At 44.8% G+C, this 19,542-nt stretch overlaps 1 protein-coding gene across 1 annotated transcript; it reads right to left on the bottom strand.

Moving 5' to 3' along the window:
- Positions 1-13,657: 13,657 nt before the first annotated feature.
- Positions 13,658-14,781, bottom strand: HTR1E (5-hydroxytryptamine receptor 1E). Its single transcript, XM_049817975.1, has one exon. The coding sequence runs from the start codon at positions 14,764-14,766 to the stop codon at positions 13,672-13,674; it is 1,095 nt and encodes a 364-aa protein (XP_049673932.1). The 5' UTR covers positions 14,767-14,781; the 3' UTR covers positions 13,658-13,671.
- Between the last annotated feature and the right edge of the window lie 4,761 nt (positions 14,782-19,542).

The raw sequence follows: 19,542 nt of genomic DNA, 5'->3' as shown, positions 1-19,542 counted from the left end.
GTGGTAAAAATGGTGGTAAAATCAGCAAGCGTCATCATCATTACACCCTAGGTGTCAGTATATGTACATGTCTTAGAGAAAAACCAGGGCTCCAGAGTATGCCAGCATCCTATTTGCAAATGATGTTGTGTGTGAATTGTGGCAGTGACCGGTGGGACCTCAGTGTATGATGAAGTTGCTCCTCCCGTGACTGCAATAACCACTTTTTCCTAATATAAGGCAGGGGGGATAGGAAACTGATGTGACCAGCTTTCAGAGGAGAGCAATTACCTGTATCTGTATGGGGATTGAGGGAGGGACATTGGTGAGCTGCTACTATAAAGCTGGTGGATGCTCTGGACCCAGGACCATGAAGATCCGCATCTTCAAATTAGTGGCCTAGCACTCTCCCAGATCAGAAGTATAAGGTAGTCCCAACAGGGTGCTTGTGATGTGTCCATAATGGTCAAGACATAGTAGGTCTTCAACTCATGGCAAAAGCTCCGGACAACGGGCCGTACTTTTGGTGTGTGAAAGACTGGCTGTTGCTGGTGTTGGTGCTGGGGCTGCAGCTCCTAAGATACCCCTGGGATATCTGCAAGTACAGATGACAGAGAGCAATGTGGCATGACCCCACATGCCTGGAGTGCGCAAGGATCTCCTGCTGCTTTTCTCTCCCTTCCTGAGCGGGTCGGGGAGGCTGACACAGCAAGATCAGGAGCCTGTGGGAAGGCAGGAGCCTCCAACTGGAGATGAGATGAGGATGGGAACCTAGCAGGAGTGTTAAAATTGCCCGTGGGGTAGCTGCTGTGACTGATATTACCCTGTCTGTCCAGCAGTGTCCATGTGGTCATGACAACCTGACAGAGCAGTGAAGCCATGGTCCTGGAAATTAATCCCTCAACCGTGTTGCTCCTCAAAGTGCTGGTGCTCCTCTGTTGTGCAGCTGTGCAAACCAGGCTGTCCTGGAGAGCAGCTGCATGACGCTGCAGCTCACACATGGATTTATGGCTATTGCCAAGGCAAGGAGTTTCCACCATGTTTGCGTTTCCTTTCTCTGCCTATAGACCATAGGATGTTTTTATACAGTCCATTAGCAAATATTTTAACAACACATATACACTGTCAGTTTAAAAAAGATAATACCCACAAGAAAAACTGTGTTAACACAGCCACATGTAGCACATGATCTTGTGAGCATAGAAACTGTACTGCCTTGGCCGCAACAATTATTTTTAAGCCTTTTTTTTCTTTTTTTTTGTGCAGAAACTTATTTTCATCTCCAGGTTTTCATGTCTTTTGCTTGGAATTAGGTGACCCATAAGACTGGCTTTGTTTGCATCCCTTTCGCCCTGCGTGGTTATGTATTCACTGCAAAAAGGCGGCTTTTCCTTCATCTGAATTTATATTCTCACCTTTATTTCCTTGGGTAGCCTTGCTGTTTCCAGCACCCTGTTGATCTACATGACTATCTTGAAGAAGTAAAGTAGAAAATACTTTTATGTGGCAAAGAAAGACCAAAGCAAGTGCTTAGCAGGAAAAAGAAAAAAACCTATCTCTCCCTAGAAGATGGGCTGCTCACACAGAGTGTGTTTTTTAAAGACTTTATTTTAAAAAGTCAAACTAGAAAACTCATTCTCGGATGACCATGTTTCGGTGTTCAAGTGTGGACATGCAGTTGCCTACAGACAGGGCAGGAGACCAAGCTCCCACTGGAGCCAGTGAGAATCTAGGGCTTACTCCAGTTGCCCACAGGTAGGCATCTGGTGATACCTGAGGTGCCCTGAAGTGTCCGGCTGTTGCTTTGCAAAGGTGCAGATCTGTGAGGCCTGTGTCATGCCTGGGTGCAGGGGTCTCTTCCAGGATGAGATGAATCACAACCCCTGACTGCAAAGGCTGCGTTGGACAGATCTCTCTTGGCTCTAATGGGAAGAGACAAACCCAGTACACATGTAGATATTTCTCAGAATACATCTAAATTTGGGCGTCCTCATATGCAGCCAGATCCCGTCCTGTCTCCATTCCAGACACTCCCTGATACCCCTCTTGTGCTCCCAAGCTCAGCCTCGTTAGGCTGGGGGTATGACGCAGCCTTGACCATTTGGGATTTCAATTCATTTTGCATCTGCTGGCAAAGAGCAACTGAGCTCTATGCTCTCTGCTTTTTAAGCAGAGGGTTGCGTGAAATAATCAGAACTTTCATTTTTGCCTTTAGAAAACAAAGCATTCATGAATTGGGCACCAAAAAGCTTTGGATCATTGAAATGTCTATACCCCAGGAAGCTAAGTACTACATTTCCTGTTCTAGCAAGAAAATGAGCTTCGTGTAAGGTATAATGTAGCAATTAAGTTGGCAGGAATTAGAAAAATAAGTGGCAAAGCTGCTTTAGAGCCAATGAGAGGTCTTACAGCTATGGAAGCTTTTGATTTTTCCTGCACTTGTCAATCACCTTACATAAAATGGTAGAAAGGTTAAAAAGATCATGAAACTGTGGGTTACCAGGAAAAATGAAAAGCCTGCTGTGAAGAACTGTGTGCCTAACACACCTGATGAGCAGTGAAAACAACATGTGTACTAAGTTGGTTAAAAGCCAGAAAACTACCTTCGGAAAGTATTCAGTGTAAAGTAACGGGGAAGGTTAGAGCACAGAGGCAGTTCATCAATGTAAGTGAAGGCCTACAGGAACAGATTCATCTCTGGAGCACCCCCGGCTGTTTTCTTCTACTTAGCTCAAAATGCCCTTTAAAAAAATACCATCTTTCTGCTGCTTTCAATGACCAATTTAAATGGGATTTGCCTGAGTTTTAGGCTTGTGTATGTTAATTTCTGATAATGCTTTGGCAAACTATATGTCTAACAAATGATGTTCGAAGCCTGTTTGTGAAATAAACCTTCCTAAGAAACAGAACTTTACAGTTAACTTACTTAATAAACAGTAGCTTTCCTTTTTCAGCCCAAACTCCCCTCAGGTCCTGTAGCTCTGACACAGGCACTTGTTTGCCCTACAAAGCAAGCTGGGTGTTTAGGAGCGTTCCCGAAGGTGACTGCCTCACGGTCATCCTGAGAAATGGAAGTTTTCCGCTGTGGGTGCCGGGCGTGCAGCCGCTGCCTTCCCGCTGCCTGCCCTGGCGCAGGGCGGTGACATCCATGACACCGACATGCTCCTGGGGCTGGTGGCTGTGCTGGTGGGGTTGGTCGCTGGCTGCCTCTTCGAATCAAACTCTTCAGCGATGTTATGAAAAATACGTGATGCCAGCCCCAAGGGGGGAAACAAAGTCAAACTCGGTGTGGGTAAAAGTGCTGTTTCTCTAGCTTATAGCACTTGAGAGAGCAGGATGCGCAGCCCTGCATCCAGCTTCCTTGGGGTCCCCAGCCCCATGGCAAAGTCCACTGTAGCCGGATGAATGAGGAACAGGCTGTGGCAGGAGGTTTACTTCCATACCTCTGTTTTCCCCGCAACGTGTCATCTCCACTCTGCAATCGCACTCCTGTGCAGAGGAAGACAATACTTGACAACTGCGAATTAAACCCAGACTTGAGCTGTGTCAGTGTTCAAGGTGAGCGGAGCGTCCCTGACAAGTGCCATGGGGGTGACAGCGCAGCGCGTGTCTGCTCTGTGACAGCCTAATATTGGGGCTGGGGCTGGGGCCAGGCAGCCCACCCCTGCCTCCTGCGCTACGGGGATGTGTGGGAGCATGAAATTACATCTGCCTCCAGCCGCTGGCCTGCCGAGAAGGCAAGACTCCTTATTAGAAAAGTATGCCTTTTAGCTCAGATGACAGCAGCCCCCGGTTTTCATGCTGCTGACAGTAGTTCTGTCCCTAATGGTGCACGTATTTATGTAAAAGCATAATACATTTCACCTGTCACTTCTTCATCTTGCTTAGCTCTTTCCCTGTCACTCTAATGACAGAAGTGTTGATCTCAGAGTACCACATAGTGCAGAGTGCTCTTGCAGAGATACGGAATTGCTGAGAAATACAGGGAGGACACGTAGGGAGCAAATCAGGAGGGCAAATCGACCCTCATCCTGGGCATGTTGTACCTCTGCTGGGGTTCCACGTCCTGCTGCTCATGTTTGCTGTGGCTTTTGGTTAACTGTTTGGGGAACGCACATGGTAACCTATGTGCTGCTGCTGAAGTCAAACTGACCCACTGGATCTAAGGTAATAGTTCACGGTAAAATATTAGTCCAACAGGATAAGGGGGAAAAGTATGGAAGAAGGAGGAAACGGAGAGATGGAATCAAGACAAGATCTCTCATCTAAAATAATCAGCATCTAGACATCATTGGTTATTGTAACTCTGAAAGGCAGATTTTAAGTCAAGTTTTCAAACAACCTACAGAAGTAGCTACAAATTTTATGCATCAAGAGACTGATTCAAAGGCAGATGAAGACAGTACCAAGTCTACCACTGACTTGTGTGACTTTGGATCCAGTTCCCAAAATTTTATGGGTGTACAATACACAAAACATTAACATGACGAGCAGATCACCAGGCTCCAGAACTTCTCAAAACTTTGTCCTCGTGAAACACTTCTCCTTTAGAAAATACCCAACAAGCTGTTTCTTCAATATAGAAATAACTGTCATCTCCAAAGGGAGTGCAATTGGCCCAGAGGACTGCCAGCCTTTGTGTGCAGTTAGTCACCACCATTGACTCAGGGTGGCTGTGCTGTGAAAATCAGTAATGATCGATTTTTCTGAAGAAGGAGAAGAAAAGGAGCAAACAGGAATATGGAAAGAGGAGAGAGGGTATCAATTAGCCAGGAGAGCCCATGAGCTATTTCATACACTTTTAGGTGCCTGACTGGTGCTCAGGGCCACAGATGCTCTTGACGGTTGCCACATGGCACATTTAAGGGTGAGCTAAGCCACCAGCTGTGACGGAAATTACTTTATCCCATACTTCTGCCCACTCGGAGGGTGGAGAGCAGCAGGGCCGCTGGTCTTTGGCTGCTTTGGTGCTGCGGTGGCACCAGCTTGCTGTTCCTCAGCCTGGGGGCAGAAGGACGTTTGGTCTCTTCCATTGCATTTCCTCAGCTGTTCGAGCTGGGTGCTGAGCTGAGGAGTTGCTGTCACCGCAACTGACCCTTTAAAGACTGGTAAGACCTTGGCAATGGTTGCTTTTGTGAACACTGGCAGCCGCTGTGTGAGGTGCTGGGAAGCCCAGCTATGGTGCTTGGGGGTTAATGGTGTCACTGCACGGTGGGTGTTACCAGCCCCTCCTTCGGTTTTGGCAAGGAAACCTTCTAATTGTCTTGGTGATGAGTAATGGCTGGCCTGTGCCTTGGCTCTCTGTGTGTGGGCTAGGGGTGGTCTCAGCGGTGCGTGTCGGTACCTCTGTGAGCCTGAACCGTCCCTGCCGTGTCTGTACGAGAGAAACGGCTTGTTTCCACCCAGGACCGGTGGATGGGGAGAACAGCAATGCCCTCTTTTACAGGGCGTTTGAATCTCCTCCTTGGTAGCGCTTTGCTCAGTAGAAAATCAGGACTTATTAGTCTGCTTTAGGGAATGGGGAGGTTTAGAAACTGTCCCCAGCGCGGCTGTTTTACCCCCCGAGCTGGTCTGTTATTGCCCTGGGGGTACGTGCCTCCCTGCCGCGCGAAGAAGAGTTTGGCGGCAGAAGGCAGGTCAGCTGAGCAAAACGAAGGCACCCCTGTGACACGGGCTAGTGTGTCCTTTCTACGTTAACTGGGGTACCGATGGTCAAGATGCTGTGGCTCGAGGTTGTGCGTGGGCCGACGCAGGAGTACAACCCCACTGAGGGACAACGCTCAGACCGTGGTGTCATCTGCCTTGAGTAACGTGCCGTACAGGCTGTACTGAAGGAGCAGGGATTTAGTAGCCTGTGCTTGGTCCGGGCAGGTCTGCTCTCCCGGGGGTTTCTGCTGCAGGTCTGAGTGGAGCCGCTGGGAGAGGGACAGCGGCCGCCTTGGGGTTGTGCCCGACCGAGAGGTGCCCGGGGTGCGACGGCGATGCCGGAGGCTCGTCTGCTGTCTGTCGCCTGTCCTGATGCCTGTCCTGCTCTGTCACCCGCCTGCTGGTGCAACAGGGTTGGGGGACACAACTCCAGCCCCTTGCTTCACACACAGCCCAGGGGAGACAGCGGTCCTGTCCTTCGCGCCCCTCCACTTTTATTTTGGTCAGAGGTGCCCCGGGTCCCCTGGGCGAAGGTGGAAGCAAGACGCCCCAGTTCTCATCCCCCTTCCTGCCCGTGGTTTCTGCGTGCGTGGTAGGAAGGGGTACGGCCTCCCACCAGTCTTAATTAAAACCATGGATAACCTGCTCTTTAGCAAGGAGTGAAACTGCTGTAGTGAAAAATTAAAGGATTATGATCTGTGACTTGTGTGTATATGCAAGCATCGGACCAAGACAACCACGCTTAATTTTGCAATCCTAGATTAACTTCTGTGACCTAATTGGATTAGTTTTGTCTTTCTGCCTGCTTCAGAATGACTGTCCGGTCATAATACAAAAATGTCCTCCTGAATTGCAAAAATAAGAGGTAGGGTATTTTCTTGTTACTCAAATTAAAAAAGTGGTTCTCTTTATTTCTCATATTCAGACTTAGCAATGTAAGAATGAGGAGTTGCACTGAAATATGTATGGATAAAAATAAAGCTCTAGCTGATAGGCTTGATTTTAGTGGTAAAATTGTCCAATTTAAAAACTCTCAAGATGGAGGTGTTAGCCTGATTTTTTTAATTTATTGGACAAATAAGCTTGTTGAGGCTTATCCCAGCGCTTCAGCAGCTTGTCAGGCTGTTCCTCCTATAAAGGACTGAGATATTATTTCTAGTGGCATCACAGAAGTGGAAGCCATTTGTGTGGAACTTTATATTCCCCTGAAAATGTTGTTGTAGAAAGCTTTGGAGAGAAACAATTTTTTATTGTAAAATCCACCAGAAGGTCACTCTGCTCATTGCAGGTAGTTCAGGCATGCACGTGTGATTTTGTGTTTTTCTTCTTAGTGCTTCTTTAAAATTAATAGCCAGAAGCTGAGTCATTTCAAATTATGTGCAAAACAACACTTTACAAAGGAATAGGAATTCTGTCCTCCCTCTTCCCAGAAGTTACATTTTGTTTCTTAATCGCCAAACGTGCATCTTTTATAAAGTGTAGTTGAAAGGAGATGGTGCTTTCTGCCTCACCTCATAGAAATGCGTCCATTTGCAGTCATGTGGCGTATGAAACGAGTATTGGAGACACAGTGGTTTAGAAGATTTGAGTACCCCAATGACATGGGATCTTGCACCAGATAGAAATGAGGGTGAGAATTTTTCATGCAGGAAATTAATCCACGAAAACTTCAGAGAGCTGATCTATATGCTAATGTATTTTAAGAATGCAGTGCAAGCAACTGGAAGAGGGTGAAATATGGGGGGGGGGGGAGGAGTGGAGTGGTGTGGGGGGGTCATTTCCAACACCACTTATTGCATCTGGGAACCATACTAGCTGTGGCTTTAGTTTCTACTCATAGAAGCTGCACGGGAGAGGAGAAGAGAGGGAATTATTAAAAAGAGATCTTAAAAAATCGTGACACATGGGTGGTGTATTACACAGCATCTTTCATTCGGAAGAATCTTGACGGATATTAGAAATCTGATTTGTTGTAAAACTGCAATAAAACAGTAGCAGAGGCTGTGCAGAGCAGTGTCGTGGAACAGAGCCTGCAACCTGATTTCCTAAAATCAAGAGCTGAGCGATGCTTAGGTGGTGCGTATCAATATAGCACAAGGTAGCCTTGCTTCTTGCTACAAGTTACTAGATGCCACTGTAGTGCAGAGGAAGGCTGCAAAGAAAAGGAAGGAAAGATAAGAAATGGAGGGCAAAATTAGTGAACAGGAGCCACAGAGCAGGAAATAATGAGGTGAGGAGGAAAGAAAAGTGATGAAGAAGGAAAAAATTTGAAATTAATAATTCTTCCTTAGGTCTTTGAGCAGAGGTTCATACCATTTGCTAGTATATGTTTCTTTCCCACAGCTTGCTCATGGTTACATCTTCTGCTTACAGTAAACCACTAAAACACTAGAAGTTTACCTTTAAGGGCCGATTCAGTGCTCATTGAAATTAGCAGAATTCTTCCCAGTCACAATTACTGAGCAGTGATTGGCAGTGGAGTTATTGTATACTTGGGTGGGACACATTAAACCGTGAGAAATTTTGTAAATTGTTCTCCAGAGCTAATAGACGTTGCAGGAGATCATTTCCAGTTTACATTCATTTGAATGTAGCAAATGGTTAGTTTAGACTGAGTGGGAAGAAGTAATTTCATCATATAGTATCATCTATGTGTGATCACTTGCATGGGATTCATGACAAAGTAAAAATCTCTTGGCAGTGGTGGGGGGAAGGGAGCAATGTTGGCAATATTATGTACATAGCATAAAACAGAGAATGTTAAAGAATAATTTTACAGCTGATGAACCTGGCATTTATCCAAACTCAGATAATTTTTAAAAATTTTATTCCTTTTGGCCTCAAGAGAAAAACAGACAGCAATTACAAAGGGAGTATGTGCTGTATGGGACTTTTATGAAATACAACTTGTAATATATTGGCTAGACCAATAAAAGATATCACAATATTTACTGTGTCCACTTAAACAATAAAGCAATTTAAGATAATTCTTCATACAAATAATTTGGGTGTGTAAAAGATGAATGTAAACCAGCCTGTCTGTTATTGATATTTGCAGTGGTTAAACAATACGTGGGCACAAGGACAATCTCTGCGCTTGTGCTGGAAACCTGTATTTCTCCTCAACACTGCAAAACTCTTTACTTTTTGATAACTGGGGTTCAAAAGAGAGGAGTGGAAATAGAGTCCTTAGAAAAGATTCCCTTATTCTTTCAATATCTTGCCCCAAATAAAGCCACCTTTGTTGTTGTTGGTTGTTTCTGTTTGTTCCCTCCTGGTACATGCAAAGGACAGAGTCTGCTGGCAGTACAGAGAAATAAGAAGTGATGACTATGGAAAACCAGACAGCTCAGGTACATGGCAGTGAAGTCTGAACAGTGGCAGCCTTTTACATAAACTTGGTGAAACAGGGACTTTGTTTTAAACCCTTTTTGGAAAGTTCAATCCCATCATCTATCTCCATTCAGGAAGATCAACAAAATTAATCTCACATGCTGCAAACAGCTTGGTACATTACTGTGCAGGGAACCCCCAGCTTTAATGGGGTGTGGATGAGCCAAGTCTAACTGGCTCAGGACATATGCAGCTCTTAACGTGTTTTTGCTGTGTCTAGGATGTGCTGTGCACTAGAGAGAGATAGCTCACCTTGGGAGATGATGTGATCTATGTGGGAAAGACAGAGAAAAAGGACAGACGATACATGCACAGTAATTCCTCCACTGCCCACATTGACTGTTTTTCTTTCAGGAGTTGTGTCAGAAGTGGATTTGAGAATGAAAAAAACACCAGCTGCAAGGAACAGGAGAGATGTTGCACTGCATGGAGGTGGTGAAGACAAAGCTTGTAGAGAAGAGAGCTGAGGTTGGCACGGGCAGAAGAGCAGGAGCTGAGTGCAACCTGAGTTACCTGTGCATGTACAGGTCCCTAAAAGTGAAGACACAGGTCCTTAAAATTATAATATGAGGGTCAATTTTAATGTGGTGGAAAGGGAACAACAAAGATAGGGTACAGAAAGAGGGTGACAACATAAAAATAGCAGGTAAAATAGCATTTGAAAAGTATGTCTTTCTGGGGAGGCCAACAGGTTGATGAGTGCAGTCTTCAGGGCTAGGGATGTATGAACTCCAAAGCACTGGCTGCTTACACAGACTGAAAAACTTCTGGATGTGGCCTGGACACATGTAAGACAGAGTAATACCTGACAGACTTGAACACCTGCAGTCATGGGAATCCTGATGACAGCACTTGACAGGCGGAGAGAGAGGGAGCTTGCTCCAGTAGGTGCATGATAAATTTAGGCATTAGAGTCAGAAACCCAAAGGCAGGATGGTGAATTGGGGGTGTAAAGATAGGAGGAAATAGCACTCTGAGAAAATACATAGAAGTGACGAGAGGGGCTGAATAGGCAGGTCTGTATGAACCCTGCTGTAGAGAGGGGAGGAGAGGGGAAGAAAAACCTTTCAAGAAATATAGGAAGAAAGGTAGGAAGACAACTATGCAAAGGGAGCATTAGGGAAAATAAGACTTTGAGGAGGACGGATGTTTTAGAGAGGCTAAGGAAGATGGATGTAGGCTGAAGGTCTTAGATAAATCATTAAGAGCTTGCTGGGAAGAGATTGCATTGCAGAGTGTGGTGTGGCTGGGCCTGATCCAGGATAGGTATGAATGGGGAGTTGCCATGGACAAGAGGTCAAAGTTTAGGAAATGTCTCCAAACCCTTTGTAAAAAAAATACTTAACACGGGGGGGGGGGGAAATGAAGTTGCCAAACAACGGTGCCAGACTAGCAAAACTTTCTATTTCCATGAGATGACAGGTAATTTCTGATCAAGTCAAATTGTTTTAAGTAAACAATCCTTTTAAATTGTTCCAGACTTTGAGTCTGAGCATGGGGAAAATATACAGGATGTCTTCATCAGTCTAGTAACATTTGTTGGAAAACATAGCTCTGTGTTTAGCTAATGACTTAATTAGAAAAGCAGTAGTCAGCTGGCAGTGAATGGTGAGTCTTTATTTAACAGGGAAGCACAAAAATTAGCCCTCCATCTGCTTTTTCCTGTTAATTACCTCTAAATATTAAAATTGAACACAGTCTTCAACTTGATTGGTAGTTTGAGTGCTAATAGCGGAGATCAGATACTAAAAGAAAGACATTAGTAGAAATCAAGATGATGCAGCTCCTGTATTTTACAGCTATCATACCTGTCTCTGAAACATTTCTACCTACCTACAACAGCTGCTGTGGAGGTCATGTTCATCATTTCTGGTCCTTCAGCCATACTTCTGGCTTTAAATGAGCATCAGTATAGGCAACAGAGTTAACTGAGCCGTTACTTTTGCATGGGAAACGTGACTGCACACTGCATGCCAGCAGCGGTGCGTAGCTGTGGGGTTGTCCCACTTTGAAGGTTGTTGTTAGTGGGGGTTGGACTAGTTGGCCTCCAGAGATCCCTTCCAACCTAATTATTCTGTGTGCCGTCGTGCCCTTAGGAGCAGCAGAACTGGCGCCCTATCTCATTTTGTTGGTTTTTCCCCTCTGAAACACCTTTCACCAGCGTTGTCGCTCCCACCTCTTCCCTTCTCCTAGCGAAGACCCCTGTGCAGCCCACCCCGCGGCTGAACCCCCGCCCCAGAGACAGCCCCAACGAAGCTGGCTGGGGCACAGCTTCTGCCTCGTCTCAGCCAAGTGCCTCGGGGTGACTCAGACTGTCTGCCGGGGCAGTCTCGCACATTTACCTTTCCCTTTCTGATCATTACTGTAGCTGGGCGCTTTTGTAGCGGAGCAGCAAACTGCTCGTGGGACACCAAATCCTGCTCTCTTCTAGCAGCAAGTGCCTGTGTGTCCTGTCTTCCCTGCAGTAGTCGCCTCGTTTGGGGAAATTATGCGCAATCCTTGTTCTTTATTAATAAAGTCTGTTGATCTTGCTGAAAGAAAAAATAAAATTGTTCTGCAGCTGTTCTTACAAATTCTACTTTTTCTTTTAATTACCAGCTCTTTTTTTTTTCATGCTAGCATATGTACTCTGGGGAACCGCTTTGGAAGTTTTATAGACAGGCAGAGTCAGGCCACTCTTCCCCAGCTTTAACCAACAGTTTCTGCCTCCAACAAGCTGCAAAAAGGAAAACCCATAATGGATCTCTGGGCTTCCTTACTAGAAGGCATTTTCAGTGGCTGGGATTATTTTTTTCTCTTTTTAGATATTAATGTTAGCTTCAGAAGGGCAGCTGGAGGTAAACCTCCTTAACTCAGGCATGGAAAACTTGGAGTCCTTAAAGCCGAATCCCACTGTATGTGGGTAAGCAGTAGGTCACACTTTTGTCACCTTCAAACTTGATTTACACTCAACTTGCGGCACTCTATCTTTCCAGCTGAACGCTTTCTCTCCGAAATAAGGATGTCATTTCTCAGCTCCATCTGGAGTTTATTACTCATATGTTACTTACACTTCCTTGACTCTTGATAAGAAAAATGATTGTCATCTTGTAAATTTTGAAAACATTTTTCAGAGATGGCTTCCAGTGCTGTTACAACACTTTTGCTACCTCTAATATTTGTTTTGATGGATTTGGAGCTGCCATGCTATAGTTCACTGCTATTGCATGTCAGGCTGATGTATGTGGTATTTTCTATACGGTATGTCAGTATAACTCAAAAAGAATTTGTCCAGAAAAACGGACAGGGAAGAAAATTATGGTGGAAGGTAAGTAACCAATATTTAAACGGTGCTTAGGAGTTGCTAATGGACGATACCAGATTCTCAGCTTTGATTTTGCCCCTTCCCAGTCTGAATTCCACAATATCTGAACCAGGACATTTTAACTTTCATAGGCACAGAAGACAGGATACGAAGGACTCTCTGCCTGTCTCTCAGGACAAGGGAAGTAGCTCCATGAAGAACTCCTGGAACAAGAAATCCTGTTAGAGGACCCCATCATAGGTTAAGTTGTCAAGAATGTCATTGTGAATTGTAAGATGACGATAGGGCAGGCGTGCAAGACTGCTATTTAAAAAAGTAATTTTCCCTATTGGTTTTTTTTGCTGCTGTTCAAACAGAAGATAATTCAGTTTTAGATGATGTTTCTGAATTTCCCTGTATTGCTGACCTGCTGAGAAGGTATCCAGTTGTTTAAGTCTGCAGGGTAAGATCAATTGATCCATGGGGTTGTGCGCTGCAAGTCCAGGTGAAGTGCGGCACAAGTGAATAATGCTACCCCAGAACTGACCAAGGCACAAGGTCTGAGCCCTGAAGAAATATGGCTAGTGGTATTAAAAATGTCACCAGTCAGACATGCAGCTGGTCTTACACGTGTGACACTTGCTAGCTGCGTCCTCCCAGTTGCCAGACAAACTGCACAGGTGTCTGCTCAATACTTTGAACATAAATCCGAAATCTTAGACAAAAAGAGCTACTTACATAATTATTTTGGAGTACAAAATGGGACCCATTTTTAGATGGAATGAACTGAACTTTGCTTTCTGTTTTGGGAGTGTATTCCTGAAGAAAGGAATGGTTTATTCTGCCTTAGCCCTAGCTGGAAATGGTGGTTATCTTCCTTCTAAATGGCTGTTACAGTTTTCTCAGAATGCCGCAGTAAAGATTTGCTGTTTAGCTGTCATGATCGTGAAGTGTTTATTAATTTTTGCATATGTATTTATAGGGTTCAGTTTATAAGCCTTTCTATTACTACAATGCATGATAATTTAGACATTTGATTCTTAAATGAAAAAAGTATAAAAGTGAATATTGTTGTATACTTCTTGAATCATTGATTACACAAAATGTCTTAAACATGAGTATCTAATAGTTTCTTCTTTTTGTCGTTTCATTGCTAAAAATCTGTTCCTTTGTAGAATAAATTTATTTCAAACTCTTTACCATGAATAACACTAGAGGTAAAAAACAGCAGAATGAATTACAGGCTACAGATAAGTCAAGCAAGTAGGCAAACACGAAAATCCCCTTTATCAAGGGAAATGGTGACAGAGTCAAATTATTTTGCTCGTTCTTAAGGCCAGGAGTCACGTCGTCATCATCTCCCGGTACTTCTAAGTATGTTCTCGACACCTGATGAGCTTTCTAAAGGCCAGCTTGAAATCTTCGTTAAAGCTAGTGTACAGCAAAGGGTTGATAAGGGAGTTGACATATCCAAGCCAGGTCAAGAAGTCTGCTACTTCTGGAGAGACAGTGCAAACGTGGAGGCCCACAAGCAACTCCTTGATGAAAAAGGGCAACCAGGACAAAATGAAAGCACCTAAAATCAGCCCCAGAATGCGAGCAGCCTTTCGTTCCCGCGTCGTGGAGATCTGCTGCCGGTCGCCAGCCAGGTCCAGGTCATTCTCAAAAGGAGGGATCCTCACGGACGCATTAATTTTATCAAACTCAGTGGTTGGGTCGGACGTGGAGAAGTCCGAGACGCAGAATGTCTGTGTGAGTTTGCAACTGGCGAAGGAGTTTTGGCTGTCAGTGCTCCTGTTGCTGAGGTGGCGGCTGGAACCCCGCTTTTGGTAAAGGCTCTTTGCAGCGTGGTAAATTCTGTAGTACAGGATCAGGATCAAAGTCAAGGGGATGTAAAATGCCCCAAATGTGGAATAAATAGTGTAGATGACATGATCGTGCTGAATGCGACACTCACTGGGGATATTGACGCTGTGGTGATTTCTCCAAAACAAAGGGGGCATTGATATGAAAATGGAGATAGTCCACACAGTGACGATCATCAGCCCAGCCCTTTTTGCTGTTCTTTTCCTGGCGTATTCGATAGCGTCTGTGATTGCCCAGTACCTGTCCAGAGCAATGACACATAGATGAAGGATTGAACACGTGCAACAGGTCATGTCGACGCTAAGCCAGATCTCACAGATGAAGTATCCCAAAGTCCATTTATCTATCATTATGTAAGTGATGCTCAAGGGCATGACGAGAACAGCAACAAGGAGATCTGTCACAGCTAGTGAACATATTAAATAATTTGCCGGCTGGTGGAGCTTCTTGGTTGTAGAGATTGCCGCAATTACAGCAGAATTCAGCAGCATCGTCAAGGTTGTGATTGTGGCCAAGGTCAGGGTAATGATCATCTTTTCAGTTACTGTTTTTGGCTTCGTAGCCACATTGGCTTCAGTGGTGCAATTTGTGAAATTCATTTTCCCCTCCAGGATGCACAGTGAAAGAAGAAGTTGCTGCTTCATGTAATGAAGAGTTCCAGGTTCAGAAGTCACCCATTTGAAAGAGAGACCGAGATGCTCCAGGTGCAACTTTTTTTTTTTTTTTTTTTTTTTTTTTTATAATCCCATATTCAACAGAGCAGCAAAAAGCTTCCAGGTTTCCTCCTGTTCATTGTTTTCCTAGAAGATAAAAACACATCTGTTAGTGAACCTAGAAAAATCCCACCTTTTGGCAAAAAGTCCTACACTTCTAATACTGCCACCTCAAATAAAAATTTTGGTTTGTTTTTCCTTCTGTTCTCCTCTCCGGCATTTTCTCCCCTTTATTCTCTGCATTCATAGTTTGTTTCTTTTTCTTCTCCAAAGGGGCCTTTGGGCCAGATATCCTGCTGATGTGAACTGGTTGTTTCTTATTTGGCTTTGGAGATCTTGCTTAAAGTGAGAGGCTGGACTAAGGGACATCCAGAGGTCCCTTCCAACAAACATTTCTATGATCTCTGTGAATTATTGATACTAGGAGCTAGTCCTTTTCCTGCTTATTAAATAGGCTCCAGCAGAAGAAGAGCTGAGGAAATCTGCCTTTTCATTTTAATTGCTGTATGAGAGGGATCAATTACTTCTATATATCACCTTTGGAAAAAAGAAACAGAGCAGCCTATCTCAGAGAAGGCATGCCAGCATTTCATAGTTTTCTATTCTGCTTTTTCATATCCATGTCTGTATTAATATCTTGGAAACTGTACTTAAAAATTACTCGAGTTACCTTTAACGTGCAGCTTTCAAACAATGTTTAAAGCTTTATGGCAAACACTTAGTTTTACACAGCACATCAGTGTTGCTAGGAGCTTATATAGTTTTGACTAATTATTCCTGATATTTCACATATCCCACTGCATGTGTCTTTAGAGGAGACAGACAAAAAGCTTTTGCTTTTGCTTTGAGATTTCTATCAAATTGTGCTCCCTGTCCGGCAGTCCAGTATGATGCAAAGCACAAACAATAATTTAAAAAAAAGGTTTAATTTTGTTTCAGGAGTTCATATCTCTTTTCCATATATCCCAAATGTTGACTGAAGCCAGAGTTAGCAGTCTGTGAGATGCAACTTGGGATACCCTCTGGGGACTTGCTTACTCATTTGTAATTTATCTTGGCATAAAGGATGTAGAAAACTGAAAGCCTGAATCCTTTTCCATTAAAATAAACAGAAAGATTCCTTCCCCTGGCTTCACTTAAAGAAGAGTCAGGAGTCCTCTAGGATAGTTGTACAGGTTCCCTCAACAGGCAGGGGAATGCGATAGCGGCTGCCAGAAATACACTTGTCCCCTCTCAAGACAAGTCTTTAAGGCAGACGGTGTGAATCACATCCTGGAAATGCTGATCTTTCTCTATTTTGACTACAAGTGGTTCCTCCACAGTTGCATTTAGAATACATGCCTGATTTTTAGATGGCTAAATTTGAGAGGTAAAACCCATCCTCACTGACACCAGTGGGACTTGGATTAGGCTCTGAGAGAGAGTTTGCACATGCAAGCTAATGAGGAATTAAGAATTTGAATGAGGAATTATGAATTTAAAGCTAGTCAGCTGCTTAGCCCCGTGTACATATGCTCTTATTCAGAAATTGGAGTGCCGTCTTCTGAATGAGGAACGATCAAAATTAGAAACTTTAGAAAAAACCCATTCTTTGCGGATAGGCCCTAGGACAGCAGATCTGTGTCATTGTAGACTGTGTTAGCAAAATGTGAGTTTTGATATTCCACCCAAGGGATAGCAGAAGCACCTCCCCCCCTCCACCCCCGAAGTAGATTCTGCTCTTCAGAGACTGCTTTAAAGTATGAATAGCCTTGGAGAAAATATCAGGCCTGCTTATTAAGAATAAACTGGATAAGCCAGATGGAAATTCATCCGTCAGTCTTCAGGTTGTTACTGCATTGGAAATGCCGATTTGGTTGTTTAGGCCTAAAGCCAAAACTTCAGCTCAAACCTTCTTCACAAATTACTCGTGGGAGTCTTCTCTGTCAAGCCAGATCTTGATTTCATTAGTTTGCACCCTTATTATGTCCGATGCTTTGACCAGAGGATAAAGCAAAGATGCTTTCTCTACCTCTCTGCACTCCTGGAGCGTGGACCAGAAGCAATTGCAATCCATATACTTTCCTCGGCATCATCACTTAGCAAGTACCCCCTGGTCCACAAGCACACTCAAAGGTACTGGAAGACACTATGGGACTCACATGTGCTCCACAACTGCCTATTGATCTGGTTCATGCAGAGGAGAGCTCTTGCTGCTTCTTGATGTAAACAGCATTTTTTTCTGTTTGTCCTTCACTTCTCTGGGAGTCCTGAATTTTCATGGCCCCAGCATTTCTCCCCATCCTGCGTGGTCCCCACCATATTCTCCGCTGACCACTGCCTATATGCATCTTTAATCCAGTAGGAACTGAACTGCTGTGGTTCTCTCTCCAAATGGCCTTTCACACTGACATAGCCCCAGGGAAATCCTTTCTGAGCATTACCCGCTCTCTGCACCACAACGATACTCTGAAAAATAAATTCTTCCTTTCCTTAATGAACTTGTCTTTAAACAAACCCTGCCACACTTTATCAGACCCAAGCAGCAGTTTTCCATTAGGATGAAGGATGCTCCTGATCACACAGGGGAGTTTGGTTGTTTAAGTCTGCTCACTGCTCAGCAGGGCCAACATTCTTTTCCTTGGAAAACCACCGCGATAATTGAAGACAGAGAAAAATATAAACAAAGCACCTTCCCTGCAGAACGCCAGCCTGCAGGTACCTCAGACCAGGCAGGCCCATCACTTCATGTCAAAACCCATCACTGGGGAGTACTGTTTTAATTCCCATGCTTCAAAAGAAACGTGACCAGCAGGTCGAGGGAGGTGATTCTCCCCCTCTACTTCGCTCTCATGAGACCCCACCTGGAGTACTGCATTCAGCTCTGGGGTCCTCAGTACAAGAAAGACATGGGCCTGTTGGAGCGGGTCCAGAGGAGGGCCACGAAGATGATCAGGGGCCTGGAGAACCTCTCTTGTGAGGACAGGCTGAGAGAGTTGGGGTTGTTCAGCCTGGAGAAGAGAAGGCTCCGGGGAGACCTTACAGCAGCCTGCCAGTACCTCAAGGGGGGCTGCAGGAAAGATGGGGAGGGACTCTTTATCAGGGAGTGTAGCGATAGGACGAGGGGTAATGGCTTTAAACGGAAAGAGGGTCGATTTAGATTAGCTGTAAGGAAGAAGTTCTCCACTGTGAGGGTGGTGAGACACTGGCACAGGTTGCCCAGAGAGGCTGTGGCTGCCCCATCCCTGGCAGTGTTCGAGCCCAGGTTGGATGGGGCTTGGAGCAACCTGGTCTAGTGGAAGTTGTCCCTGCCCGTGGCAGCGGCGTGGGAACTGGATGATCTTTAAGGTCCCTTCCAACCCAAACCATTCCATGATTCTATGATTCTAATTAGTAACATTGACTGTAGGCACTGTGTTTCCTTTCTCCTGCTGTTTCCCTTGCTGCACCCCTTTCCAAGCCATCCTTGTTTCTATACAATCTAATCCTGCCTCCCGCCCCCGCAGAGCACAGGCGGTCCCTCGGCCCTTGCTGTTCACCTCCCAGCTCACCTCTTGTGCCGGAGCAGCCTGAGCCTCCCCGACCTGCTGCTGCCGTCTCAGCCGCTACCTCCGGCCGCTCGGCCAGGGCTCATGTCCAGCCACCCACAGTGCCTGTGCCCCAGCCCGTCCCTCACTGTTTTCGCTTGTCCAGCTTTCGTCTCTCTGCTTTTGAATTAGAAGGCATCCATATGGAGCATTTTGGCCCAGAAAAGAGACGAGGTTTTAAAATGGGAAGTGATTTACTAGAAGATGTCAGTGATTGACCTTGGTTATTAATACAGGGCAGGATTTAAATCTTTAAAAATGCTGGAGTGTTTGTGGTCATATATTTTGTAGACCTTATATTTTAATTCCTTGTTTACTGTCTGTCTTTGGTGGTACCTGGCAGCCCCTGAGCAGAGTCAGGGACCACCTACTCCAAAACATAACAAAAGAACCCAGGCTGTGCTTCAGGAAGGCAAAGCCTGCTGGGGTAATCCTGCTGCAAGGGGGTCCCGTTGCTTAGTTTAGGATTAGCTTGGGGAACTGGTGTGGCTTCATGTTCCTCACACTCATTTTCTGGTCCGGCCAGGGCACCTCCATGCTTTGCGTCTCAGCTGAGGCTGCATGAAAGGTAAGGCTGGCGTGACTGGGACACGTACCAGTCCTGGGGCACTGGTGAAGGGGCACGGGGACTCTGAGATCTGGTCTCATGAAAACACAGTATCGGAAAATTTATAGTCTGAGCGTTAGGTCATTTATGACAAACGCAAGTAGGAGACTAGCTACAAAGGATCCAGTGAAAAAGCCATGTACGTTAACAAGAATTTTACTACCTCCAGTCAATAATAGCTGGTTTTCAGTATCTCTATCACTTGCGTACTATTGTTATATACAGTATTGCTATCACTATAGTAATTGATTGTGGTTTTATAAGTGACTTCTTGGAAGGGACATTAATAACATAGTTATTTCAAGTACTCTCACTAAAAGCACTGCCGTGTTTACATTTTGCAGCTGTATCCCTTTAGGCTGTCAGTCATTTCATACAGAGTGAATTTTTTACATGCACGGACTAATTTTACTGATTTGGTGGGAGAAACTCATCTGGATTCCTCCAGAATGGAATCAATCACTTTTCATATTAGCTGATTATCGGTAA

This window comes from Accipiter gentilis, chromosome 15, assembly GCF_929443795.1.
Source record: "Accipiter gentilis chromosome 15, bAccGen1.1, whole genome shotgun sequence".
NCBI lineage: Eukaryota > Metazoa > Chordata > Aves > Accipitriformes > Accipitridae > Astur > Astur gentilis.
Note: the sequence above shows the minus strand (reverse complement) of the source record. Positions and strands in the feature narration are given on the sequence as shown.